Here is a 14014-nt window from a genome sequence, read left to right as displayed (position 1 = left end):
CTAAACCAGTATTTTCGGAATGACCAATGCATAGTATTACAAAATAATGCATAAGTGAAAGATCTAACATAGTAGAAAAGGTTTGTTTATGAGGTTTCAGAGTCTACATTATAGTTAACCTTTAGGAAACTACTACTCATCCAATTTTCGTGTCCTCATCCTCAAGAATATCCGCAGCTATCTAAAAGGCTATTAAAATACTCCTTCCCATAAAGAACTACAATAATCAAGACAGTGTGATACTATTATAGACATAGCAATCAATAAAATTGAAATAAGAGGTCAGATGCAGTGGCTCGTGCCTGTAATCGCAGCACTTTGGGAGGCAGAGGTGGGTGGATCACTTGACGTCAGGAATTTGGGACCAGTCTGAACAACATGGTGAAACCCCATCTCTACTAAAAATACAAAATTAGCTGGGTGTGATGGCTCATGCCTGTAATCCCAGCTACTGCTACTTGGGAGGCTGAGGCAGGAGAATGGCAGACTCCATCTCAAAAAAAAAAAAAAAAAAAAAAAAACTAATTTTAAAATGGCCTGAGGTCTGAATAGTTATTTGTTCATGTATACATTGGATATGTATATATCCATCCAATGGAATATTGTTTAACAATTTAAAAAGAATGAAGTACTGACATTAAGGGTCTTTCAATTCTGTAGCTACTGCATTATAATAACACTGCAGTGCAAAATGGATCTAAATAGACTTGGACTGTCATTCTTACCCTGCCCCTTATTCCATGAGTGACTGACTTACTGAGCAACCCTTTCTGACAGTACTTAATGGTGATGGTGTGAAAGCGGAATGAGTTAAATATTGGCACGTGGAGGTCTCAAGTATTGGGTCCCTCCTTGCTACTTTTTTAATTCGGGAATTCCAATGAGGACAGGAGGACATGATGGGAAATAGAAAACATTCTGAGAGTCATTTTTTTTTCTATGAAGGAATTTATGTTGTAGCTTCTTCCATTAGTACTCTAATTAAAGTATGACCGTACACTTAAGATCTTTGTAAATGTGTGTAATGTGCATCAGAGTGCATAAGTCTAACCCATCTCAACATTTGGAAACAGGCACTTTTAAGTTACTCTTTAAGAATGAGATTAGGGGAAAAAGGCTGAAAGTTGGGGCAGGATGGTACAAGGTATTAATAAAAAGTGGCCACAAGCACCAAATGTAAAGCTAAAGTAATCATACAAGTGTTCAACTACATACAAATGCATATGTAAGAAGACTAATGAGGCCAGTCGTGTTGGCTCATGCCTTTAACCCCAGCATTTAGGAAGACTGAGGCTAGAGGATCGCTTGGGACCAGGAGTTCCAGATCAGCCTGGGCAACATATTGAGACCTCATCTCAACAAAAAAGTTTAAAAAATAATAATAATGATAGAAAACGTGGGAAGAGTTGGAAGTACAGAGAATAATCCAAGTTGTAAGTTGTCAATAGTTTGTAAGCTATATGAGAGTGAATACTTGTATTTTATTTAGTACTACACACATAGCATGATGAGTGGCATAAAGTAAATGCACGTTTTCTGGATTAATAAGTGAGATACCATAGCATTTTGTGTTTTGGGGGTTTTTGTTTTATTTTGAGACAGGGTCTCACTCTCGCCCAGGCTGGAGTGCAGTGATGTGATCTTGGCTCACTGCAACCTCCACGTCCCAGGCTCAAGCGATCCTCCCACTTCAGCCTCCCAAATAGCCGGGACCACAGGCACCCACCACCACACCCAGCTGATATTTTTCTATTTTTCTGTAGTGATGGGGTTTCATTAAGTTGCCCAAGCTGGTCTCAAACTTCTGGGCTCAAGTGATATACCCAACTTGGCCTCCCAGAATGTTGAGATTACAGGCATGAACCACCATGACTGGCCACAATAACTGTTTAATAGAAGTCCTAGAATAAAAACGCTAGAAGGAAGGAAATAACCCACTAAATGCCACATTTTGTGATTCTGCAGGTAAAGAAAGAAAAAATTTACAGGGAACAGATTGACATCAAAATTCTCACATAGTAGGCCAGGCGCGGTGGCTCACACCTGTAATTCCAGCACTTTGGGAGGCTGAGGTGGGAGGTTTGCATAAGCCCAGGAGTTCGAGACCATCCTGGGCAACATAGTGACACCTTGTCTCTACCAAAAAAAAAAAAAAGGCCAGGCGTGGTGGCATGCACCTGTAGTCCCAGCTACTCTGGAACCTGAGGTAGGAGGATTGCTTGAGCCTGGGAGGCAGAGTTTGCAGTAAGCTGTGTTTGTGCCCTTGCACCCCACCCTGGGCAACAGAGTGAGACCCTGTCTTTAAAAAAAAAAAAAAAAGTTCTTATCTCCTGTATGTAAGAGGCAGCAAAGCAATATTCGTAGGGGAAAGAGGGAGGAAGTTGAATCCAGTCATGTGATGGCATTCCCAGAAAGTCTACTACCCATGCTTTTTGGAAAATGTTAAGGATATCTTCAAAGAAAAATAAATAGGAAGACACAAGGGGGAAAAAAAAGGCACGGAAGTAAACAATGGTGTATGAAACACAAATTTAAATGCTTACTGACAATTTTTTTTGTTTGTTTTGTTTTGTTATTCTAGAGATGAGGTGTCGCTGTGTTACCCATCCTGGTCTTGAACCGACTGCAAGCAATCCTCAGTGCCTCATTCTCACAAAGTGCTGGGATTACCAGTGCGAGCCACTGCACCTGGTCACAAATGTTTTTTGAAAAATGTAAACTAGAATAAAATTTTTTAAAATATTGAAAGTGATTCAGGGAAAGATAGTAAAAGCACACTAAAGGTTTCATTTCTATTTGGGAGAAATTATGGGTGTTTTTGACATTGAAAGGTAATTCTAAATGTGGGTAACCCTTGCTATCCTTACTTGAACTGTGAGCTCAGGAACTACATAGATAAATGTACATTTTCACACAAACTCACGGCATCCAGAGTTTAGAAACCAAATAGGTTGGGATAATACAGTATTCTTTGCTATTCAAACCTTAGACCCAAATAGATTAAGGTTACTTTTTTTTTTTTTTTTAAATATTTAAAGGAAATAAACAATTATAAAAACAAACACAACTTCTTGGCCATTAGAAGGAAATAAAGTTTGAAGGGAAGGAGAGGATTTTTACAAAGTAATCCACTAGGGCCAGGTGTGGTGGCTCACGCCTGTAATCCCAGCTACTTGAGAGGCTGAGGCAGTAGGATAATTTGAGCCTGGGAGTTCAGGAGGTGCCCAAGCAACATGGCAAGATGCTGTCTCAAACACGCACCCACACTAACAGGAAGACCAGGCCCCAGGTCCCTTTCATCTTCATTCATTCGTAATTTAGTCTAAAATCCACTAGGTTTCAGACCAGTCATAGGTTTTCATGGTGGGAGGCAACAGTGACCTGGTGGGGGGTATCAGCAAAGCAGGGTGAGGATAATGCTTGTGTGTTGTGTAAAGAGGGGAGTGGGGTTGATGTCCGCAGCGACAGGAGATTAGTTATATGCAGAGGGCTTGATCAAATAAGGAAATTGAGGACAATGGGAGGTGCCTCTCTGTTGGAGATGGGGTTGTAAATATGTAAAAGGAAGGAAACTAGAATAAATCCTGAATTATAGGTTTGGAATTGGAATTACTGGCATGAATTCGTGGTTCCCAAAATACCAAGATATATTCAGTATGGTAGTAATACTGAAAAAAAAAAGTGTGGAGAGATGTACCTATGGATGTGGATGGATGTATGCATGAGGACCTGGAAGCAGCAACGCTGTAATAACATGACTATACCCAGCTCCCAGATCTTGGTTTCTAAATACCATTCTTCACTGAAAGGAACCAGGGCTCGGAGAAACACCTGACTTCAGGATTGGGGCAGGAATGGTACTCTGGAAGATCTTGCTGTGCCAAAAAAAGGAGGTGCTCAAAGAACAATGAGGACATGTCAAATGGATACAGAAGACATCTTGAAGGGCTTCCTGCAGGCTAATATTGAGACAATTTGAACATCTAAAAAAAATAATGGCCAGGCGCAGCGGCTCACACCTGTAATCCCAGTACTTTAAGAGGGCGAAGTGGTTGAGCTTGAGACCAAGAGCTCAAGACCAGCCTGGGCAACACAGTGAAACCCCTATCTCTACAACAAAATTTAAAAATAGCTGGGTATAGTGGCATGTGATGTAGTCCCAGCTACTCAGGAGGCTGAGGCAGAAGGATTGCTTGAGCCCAAGAAGTTGAGGCTGCAGTGAGCCAAGATCACGCCACTGCACTCCAGTGAGCAACAGAGCGACACCCTGTCTCAAAAAAAAAAAAAAAAAGAAAATATCAGATGTGCACCCATAAAAAATGATGAGTTCATGTCCTTTGCAGGGATGTGGATGAAGCTGGAAACCATCATTCTCAGCAAACTAACACAAGAACAAAAAACCAAACACCACATGTTCTCATAAGCAGGAGTTGAGTAATGAGAACACGTGGACACAGGGAGGGGAACATCACACACCAAGGCCTGTCAGGGAGTGGGTGGCTAGAGGAGGGATAGCATTAGGAGAAATAGCTAAAGTAGATGACAGGTTGATGGGTGCAGCAAATCACCATGGCATATGTATACTTATGTAACCTGCACGTTCTGTACCTGTATCCCAGAACTTAAAGTCTAATTTTAAAATAAATAAAATATCAGATGTAATCCATTGAACAAAACGGTAATTTGTGAGTCCATGCTGATTAAAATAAAAGAATAAACAGAGACATAGCCAAGTGCGGTGGCTCACGCCTGTAATCCCAACACTTTGGGAGGCCAAGGTGGATCGCTTCGAGCTCAGGAGTTCAAGACCAGCATGGGCAACATGGCAAAACCCTGTCTCTACAAAAAATACAAAAATTATCCAGGCATTGGTGACATGCGCCTGTAGTCCCAGCTACACAGGAGGCTGAAGCTGGAGAATCGCTTAAGCCTGGGAAGTGGAGGTTGCAGGGAGCTGAGATTGTGCCACTGCACTCCAGCCTGGGGGACAGTGAGACCCTGTCTCAAAAGAAAAAAAAGAGAAACTTCTCTTTATAGTAGAGTACCAATAGATGAATGTAGTCAGAATAATGATATTAGAAAATCACCAGTTGGCAATCACCATAGCAAAAATTAATCCGGCCAAGAAACATCAATTGCTAAAACTAGTGTATGAAAGTTTGATGAGGAACAGCATTTACACAGTCTCAAAGTCCTCCCTGCAAAATGCTTCCTGATGATTACAAAAGGAAAAACTACATTGGAGAAACCTGGGAGACCCCACTTCATTCAAGTTATCACAGTTAATCACAGTTCACATAACCAGTGCTGGGACAAATCAACATTGTATAACATTTGATACAAATGCAATATGAACATAGCTTCACTTCAGTGATATTCTTCATAAAAATGCATAATGTGAATCTAATCATGAGGAAACATCAGACAACATTGTTCCCATAATGTTCTTTTATGGCGATTTTTTTTTTTTTTTTCTGATCCAGGATTCAGTCCGGATAGATGTAGCTTCTGAATAGAAATTAAGGGATATTCTTCACCATAATTGGTCAGTAATCTTCAAAAGTCAAGTTCATTAAAATCAAGGAAATACATAGAACCGTTTCAGGTTGAAGGAGCCTAAAAGAGACATGACAACTAAATGCAATATGAGATCTCAACTAAACTATATCTGGTTTTCCTTTTTGTGTTTTTTGTTTTTTGTTTTGTTTTTATTTTGAGACAGAGTCTTGTTCTGTCTCAAAGCTAGAGGGCAGTGGCGTGATCTTGACTCACTGCGATTTCCGCCTCCCGGGTTCAAGGGATTCTCGTGCCTCAGCCTCCAGAGTAGCTGGGATTACAGGCCTGCCCCACCATGCCCAGCTATTCTTTTTGTATTTTCATGAGAGACAGGGTTTCGCCATGTTGGCCAGGCGGGTCTCTAACTCCTGGCCTCAAGTGATCTGTCCGCCGCAGCCTCCCAAAGTGCTGGGAGTATAAAGTATGAGCCACCACTCCTGGCTTTTGGGGTTCTTCTTGAGACAGGGTCTCACTCTGTCACCCAGGCTGGAGCGCAATGGCACAATCACAGCTCGCTGCAAACTTGACCTCCTGGGCTCAAGTGATCCTTCCATCTTGGCCTCCCGAGTAGCTGGAACTACAGTCATATGCCACCATGCCCAGCTAATTATTATTATTTTATTGGTAGAGGGAGGGTGGGGAGTGGGGTGGAGGGGGAATAGGGGTGGGGGTGAGGGATATTCTCACTGTGTTGCCCAAAGTGGTCTTGAATTCCTGGACTCAAGCGATCCTCCTACCTCGGCCTCCCCAAGTGCTGGGATTACAGGCATGAGCCACTACACCCAGCCCCATGTCTGGTTTTAAACTAAGTTTAGTAGTTTGTTATATAGCACAGAACATTAACACAGATAATCTAACTCATGAACATAGATACGAAACCCTTGAACAAAAAGATTAACAACTAGAACCCAACAATTCATGAAAATAACTGCATCACAAACAAAATATACCTGAGGAATAGAAGATTAGTTTAATATGTGACCATCATTGATAACGAACAATAACAGAATAAGGAAGAAAATCTCATGATTACCTCAATAAATACAGAGAAATCTGGTCACAATCATGAATCTATCCATTCATGATTACAACTCTTCAAAACTATGACTGCAAACATCATGCTTAATGGTGAATTATCCAAAGCTTTCTCTCTGAGTTAAGGAATTAGCTATCTCCACTTCTATTCACTAGTTTACTATATTCACTTTTTTCACTATTTTACTGGCAGTCCTCACTAGTAAAGAAGGTAAGAAGTAAGACTTAGGAAAAAATTAAACTGATTTTGTTGCAGATAACTTGAATGTGTTTATAGAAAATCCAAAGAACCTATGTAAAAAGTAGACTTAAGTAAATCAAGTTAGGCCATACATAGTGGCTCACATGTGTAATCTTAGCACTTTGGGAGAGTGAGGTGGGAGGATTGCTTGAGCCCATGAGTTTGAGACCAGCCTGGGCAACATAGCGAGACCCTGTCACTATTTAAATAAAAATTAAAAAATTAAAGAGTAAGTCAGGTTAGAAAGGTTCCTAGATAGACAACCAACATGTGACAAATAATTCTATTTTCACCTACCAGCATCAAACACAAAATGAAACTTTTAAAAGATCCTATTGATTAGGAGAAAGTGAAGGACTTGGGAGAGCCTCACTGACAAACAGAGCAAGTTTACAGGATTTAAGTCCTGCAGAACCACCACTGAGGTGACTTCGAGAGATACCTCTGTAAATACATCACAAATATCAAATACCTACAAGACAAGACACCTCTGCTTGCCAGGATTCCTTATCCAGGTGTCAAAGAATGAATATTCTTAATATCTTTGTGTAGCCTGAGAATATATGTAGGTTTTTTTTAACCATTTGGACATAAGTTGGGGTGCATACTATGGATTCTTCAATACCTTGCTTTTTTTGACTTACCAGTCATATATCTGGAGAGAAATCCATTTTAGCAAAAAATATGTCTACTATATTCTTTCTTTTTAATTTTTTTTTTTTTTTTTTTTTTTTTTTTTTTGAGACTGAGTCTCACTCTGTCTCCCAGGCTGGAGTGCAGTGGCGCGATCTCGACTCACTGCAAGCTCCGCCTCCCGGGTTCACGCCATTCTCCTCTCTCAGCCTCCGGAGTAGCTGGGACTACATGCGCCCGCCACCGCGCCCGGCTAATTTTTTGTATTTTTTAGTGGAGACGGGGTTTCACCGTGTGAGCCAGGATGGTCTCGATCTCCTGACCTCGTGATCCGCCCGCCTCAGCCTCCCAAAGTGCTGGGATTACAGGCTTGAGCCACCGCGCCCGGCCTATTTTTAATTTTTTAAACTTGCAGAAGAGTTGCAAGAATAATGCTCGTTAGTGGGCCTTCACCTGGATTCACCAACTGCTGGCGTGTGGCTTTATAGTATGTGCTTTATCACTCCCCTTCCTTCCGGTCCTCGAGTTCCTGTTTCTTCCTGAACCGTTTGAAAACAGGTTGCATATATCATGCCCCTGTCCCCCAAAAAACTTCAGTGTGTATTTTCTAAGAACAAGGGCATCCCCTTGCATAAACACAGTACAATTTTATCAAATTCAGAAGATTCAACATTAATAGAAAAAACTATCTGCATATTATCCATATTCAAATTTCATCAGTTGTTCCCATAATGTTCTTTTATGGCAATTTTTTTTTTTTTTTTTTTTTCTGATCCGAGATTCAGTCCAGATAGATGTAGCTCCTGAATAGAAGTGAAAGTTCTCCCTCCCCAGGGTGAGGAAATTCCCTCAGGGCTCCTAGGTGTGGTGTAGTCGCTGGTAAGGGGGAATGAGTGCCCAAAGCAGGCAGGGTTGCTGTAGTGTCCACTAACTCAGTGGTGGTAAATCTTTTGTGCACATGTAAGTGTGTGTGTGTGTGTGTATAACATATACACATGCAAGAGAAACTGAGTGATGGGGGAAGGGAGGTTATATGTGTAGTTCATTCTCTGAAGCCTAATCTTTTTAAAACATTTCAGACAACCAAGTAACAGTGTCTCATGGCAACATGCTAGAATCTTGAAGGTGAATGGAAAGGATTATGATGTATGGAAAATCCAAGTTGGAGTGGTACCTGATACAGGTGAAAATCAGTTTGCGCTACTGGAAGAGAGAGGAGCATATCAGTTGTTTAAAACAAAAAGCCAGTGTTAACAGGCTCAGAGAAATGAAGTTGAAAGGAATAGTTGTAGCTGCTGAATAGAAGTGAAATTCCAACGTGGTTCCATTAAAATGACTTCTCAGCGATCTCTCCCTGCAGATGACTTCGGTATCTACTATGTCCTGTGAGCCTTGATCTACTACAGCTTTCTAGATAAGCCCAGCTCAGAGGAGTCAGGGGATACATGCTACATTCAGGAGGGTTCTCCCAGGTGTGACCCATGGGAGGTCCCCTGAAAGGAAGGAAGATTGTACCTAATATCTTGGCAATAAATACATGTCCTTCCTAAAGGGTGACAGTCTAGAACCTCCTGTGATATCAGTGAGTAAAAGTGAAAATGACCATTCTTATAACAGTGAACACTTTTCAAACTGGCATAACTGTGCTTAAAAGCATGTAAGAGGTGAGGTCACTGTCTCATGGAGGCCAACTTTAAATACAATATATGGAAAGAAAAATCCCAGGGGACATAGATACCGGGTTGCCTGGCACGATATAAAAAATTACAAGAGGGGCTGGGTGCGGTGGCTCAAGCCTGTAATCCCAGCACTTTGGGAGGCCGAGACGGGCGGATCACGAGGTCAGAAGATTGAGACCATCCTGGCTAACACGGTGAAACCCCGTCTCTACTAAAAAATACAAAAACCTAGCCGGGCGAGGTGGCGGGCACCTGTAGTCCCAGCTACTCCGGAGGCTGAGGCAGGAGAATGGCGTGAACCCGGGAGGCGGAGCTTGCAGTGAGCTGAGATCCGGCCACTGCACTCCAGCCTGGGCGACAGAGCGAGACTCCGTCTCAAAAAAAAAAAAATTACAAGAGGAAGCTCTGTGCAGGGAGAGGAGGTGCCCTTCGGAACCCTCAGTGTTCTCTCCGTGCAGGCAGGTCTGGCCAATTCACATGAACACTCTAATCCTGTAGCTTCCTGGGAAGGACATCCTAGACCAGTCACTTAAAAATATTTTTTAAGTTGTCATTTATTGATGAACCTGTGTGAAGTACCTTGCATGATACCTTCATAATCCTCACAACCATCCTATAAGGCAGATGACATCATTCATATTTTATAGACAAGAAACAGACATAGAATCCCAGATCCTATAACTAGTAAATGGCATAGTTGGGATTTAAACTAAGATCCATTTTTTACAAAGTCTGTGCGCTTTCTCCTTTCCATGTATATATGTGTGTGTGTATTTATATGTATATAGCTATATACATATATACATATATGTGTGCTCTTAAGATATCTATATGCATGCTCTTAATATGTGATATGTTATGCTTTCAATATATATGCTATATATACATATATACACAAATATACACATATATAAATCACATATATAGGCAATCTTAATATATATAAATCCAAATATCTTAATGGATAGATATATTGGGAGAGAGGGAGGGAGGTAAACAGATGATAGGCAGATATTCCTTTTCTCTACATACCACCACACACCCCGTGAGTAAATGACTAAATCACTTCAAACCTGACATCTCATCTGTAAAATGGGATGTAAAAATAATTGTTCCTACCTTACACAATTGTTGAGAGATTTAATGGGAAAATGCATGTTAAGTACTTAAATAGTGCCAGGCTCACTACCTGATAGTTATTGTTTTATTAACTTTTAATAATAATAATTTAATTACTTGTCCAGCAAGTTGTCAGTTGTCTTGCTTTGGTTTTAGAAATTAATTTTTATCTGTCTTATTTGGCTTCAGGCACTTGTTCACAGTTCTGTTCTAAGTAATGTAATCTTGTTTTTAATTTAATTTAATTTAATTTAATTTAATTTATGTAATAGAGACAAGATCTCACTATGTTACCCTGTCTGGTCTCAAACTCCTGGCCTCAAGCAATCCTCCCACCTCGGCCTCCCAAAGGGCTGGGATTACAGGTGTGAGCCACTATGCTCTGCCATGATGTAATTTTAGACTCCAAGTTCCCATACTTCCTGTCCTTGGTGGGGAATGCATTTGGAGGAAGTCTTATTAAGAACTCTTCTTTATTTCACAATATTGAGAGGCTTATTGTCATTTGTATTTATTTTGTTCTCTCAAAACCCTTTCTTTCCATGTGGCACCAACACAGTGCAGAGTGCACAGATTATTATGATACCCTTCCAGTTAAGGAGGCTGATGGGAGCCAGCCCTGTTCTCAGGGTGTCACTGGCTTGCGGAACTTGGGCAACACATGCTACATGAATGCCATCTTACAGTGTCTCTGCAGCATCTCGCCGCTGGTGGAATACTTCCTCTCCGGGAAGTATATCACTGCTCTTCAAAAGTAAGACCATTTGCATTCCCTGCAGCCCAGCTCCCACCCCCACTTCCCCACAGGTGAGGTTAGAGAAGGAACTCTGGAATCCCTATTAAGGGATAAACAAACAAGTCAGTAGAGGTTGCAGCTTCCCAGATAACATGCTAGAGTAAGTAAAAGTGGGAAGGGCAACCAAGAAATGAATGCAGCTCCTTTTTTTTATTTTTAATTTTTTTAAATTTTTGTCGTTGTTGAGACAGGGTCTCGTTCTATTGCCCAGGCTGGAGTGCAGTGGCACGATCTTGGCTCCCTGCCACCTCTGCTCCTCAGGTTCAAGTGACTCTCCTGCCTCAGCCTCCTGAGTAGCTGGGATTACAGGCACACACCACCATGCCTGGCTAATTTTTTTTTTGGTATTTTTTTTGTATTTTTAGTAGAGAGGGGGTTTCACCATGTTGGACAGGCTGGTCTTAAACTCCTGACCTCAAGTGATCCACCTCTCCCAACCCACCACCTCAGCCCTGCAAAGTGCTGGAATTACAGGCATGAGCCTCTGAGCCTGGCCTCCTTTTTTTTTTCTTTTAGACAGAGTCTTGTTCTGTCACCCAGACTGGGGTGAAGTAGTGGTATGATCACAGCTCACCGCAGCCTCGACCTTCTGGGGGCTCAAGCGATCCTCCTGCATTGGCCTCCCAAAGTGCTGGGGTTACAGGCATGAGATACCACTCTCTTCCATTTTGAGACTAATTTCCCAGGCTTGGGTGATGAGGTGCCTTCTTTTCATTAAGTCAGCCAGAAACATATCCCTTTCTTCTTCCAAGTGATTGCAGTGAGGTTGCCACTGCTTTTGCCTACCTGATGACAGACGTGTGGCTGGGAGACTCAGACTGTGTCTCACCAGAAATATTCCGGTCAGCTCTTGGCAACCTCTACCCAGCATTTTCGAAAAAGACGCAACAAGATGCTCAGGAATTCTTGATTTATGTCCTAAATGAACTTCATGAAGCTCTAAAAAAGGTATGTAGAATTAATGACCTTGAAATAGGATAGTTCTGCACCTTTATCAGCAACTTCCATTTTTCCTTCTTTTGCTTGTTCAGTTAATATTGTCTACTTTGTGCCAAGCACTGTGCTAGGTGTCCCATGGAGAACATCCAAGTTAGCATTTGAATGTGTAACTGTATTTACCAAACTTACCTGTCATCAGAATCACCTGGGAAGATTTTACAGCACAGATGTTGAGGCACATACTCCAAGGGTAATGAATTAGAACGTCTTTGGGGAAAGCTCACTTGGCATTTCCAGTGGTCAGCCAGGCGTAGGAAACACTAGTCTACTTTTCTTTGGAAATAAAGGCTGCATGGACTAGTTTTTAAAAGTACAAAATATATTCCTCATGAGAAATAACATGTAGAATTTTATAGCTTACATTTTCTTGGGACCTACAAATCCATGAAAATATTAAGCTCGATATCAGATTAAGCAACAGATCTATGCACTACAAAGTTCCAGCCTCGTACCAAACATGCCTAACCCGAGTTCATCACCGAATTAGGACATACGTTTCATTAAACATGAAGTCGTCAGTTACTCTAGAGGTTTTGCCTTTATTTACAAAACTCACTGCCCTTAGTCTTGGTCTGAAAATGTGTCCTTGACTTTATGCAATGTCCTTCTGCTAATGTTACCTCACTGCACCTCTAATACCCAGGGAATGGTTAGCATCGAGATTGCAAACTATAGCTATTAATTGTTCTCATTGGCAGGCCTCAGTTCCGTTTTTCATTTAGAGTAATAAAAAAAAGTCATGGCTGGGCACTGTGGTTGACACCTGTAATCCCAGCATATTGGGAGGCCGAGGCGGGTGGATCAGTTGAGGTCAGGAGTTCGAGACCATCCTGGCTAACATGGTGAAACCCCGTCTCTACTAAAAATACAAAAATTAGCCGGGCATGTTGGCGGGCGCCTGTAGTCCCAGCTACTCGGGAGGCTGAGGCAGGAGAATCGCTTAAACTCAGAAGGCGGAGGTTGCAGTGATCTGAGATCCCGCCACTGCACTCCAGCCTGGGTGACGGAGTGAGACTCCGTCTCAAAACAACAACGAAAAAAAACCAACAATAAAAAGAAAGAAAAAAAAACGTATTCATGGCAGCACTTTTTAAAGAGAAGAGGTGAGTGGGCAGTAAAAATCCCTCATGTCCTCTTCTACAGCCAATCTGAAACAAATAGCGTTCTGTTTCCCAAGATCAAACTAGGAATTAGGGGAGTGAAGTTACTGTCAGGGTGGAAGACTTTGGCAGCAGAGTGAGACGAAAGGAGCAAGCAGAAGTGGAATGGTGAGCACAGCCCCAAATTAGAGCCAGCTGTGGAGCTAACGCATCTTCAAAATGTATATTCTACTGAGGCTCTTCAATCACTGAAAACTCAGGGTGTGCCCCAGAAACGCTGTTGCTGAGTATGAGCTAGATCCAAACCAGGCCACAAGGCTAGTTCTGCCAGGCTGCCTTAGGAATTTCAGATTTGCTCTCTTATCTTTTTTTAAAAAAATTAACCCTGTAGAGACAGGACTTTGCTATGTTGCCCAATCTGATCTCAAACTCCTTGTCTCACGTGATCCTCCCAACTCAGCCTCCCAAAGCACCACGATTACAGACGTGAGCCACCATGCCTGGCCAAGATTTGCTCTTTTAAAAAAGTGTTTTCTAGAAGTTAAAGGAGAAAAGGCTACAGAATTTAACCTGAAGGGACTGAAGACAGGAAAGATTGGATTTCTTAATATTTTACCTTTAGATCTGCTTGAGTGATCTAATGCTAATTTAGCTTACTTACCCCCTTCCCAGGAAAAACTAGCTCCCAAGGCTGGTAACTTATGGGGCCATGGGTATATGTTTTACCAGAGTTAGGGTGTCATCACTCCTCTGTTTCACCTAAAGGGAAAATATCTGAATTATCAGAAATCACACATGATATACTTTCAAGGATATCTTACTCTATTGTCTGAATCCAAAACTAAGTGGTTTCTGG

The 14014-nt window shown here is 41.7% G+C and overlaps 1 protein-coding gene across 1 annotated transcript in view; it reads left to right on the top strand.

Annotated features, from left to right (window-relative positions):
- Nucleotides 1–8555: 8555 nt before the first annotated feature.
- Nucleotides 8556–14014, top strand: part of USP50 (ubiquitin specific peptidase 50) — a 46483-nt gene continuing 41024 nt past the window's right edge. Inside the window, exons 1-3 of the mRNA XM_038009978.2 lie at nt 8556–8850; nt 10823–11017; nt 11812–12007. Of these exons, the coding sequence (XP_037865906.1) occupies nt 8798–8850; nt 10823–11017; nt 11812–12007 (444 nt within the window). The 5' untranslated portion in view covers nt 8556–8797. The remainder of the gene's footprint in view (nt 8851–10822; nt 11018–11811; nt 12008–14014) is intronic.

This window comes from Chlorocebus sabaeus, chromosome 26, assembly GCF_047675955.1.
Source record: "Chlorocebus sabaeus isolate Y175 chromosome 26, mChlSab1.0.hap1, whole genome shotgun sequence".
NCBI classification, from domain to species: Eukaryota; Metazoa; Chordata; class Mammalia; order Primates; family Cercopithecidae; genus Chlorocebus; species Chlorocebus sabaeus.
Note: the sequence above shows the minus strand (reverse complement) of the source record. Positions and strands in the feature narration are given on the sequence as shown.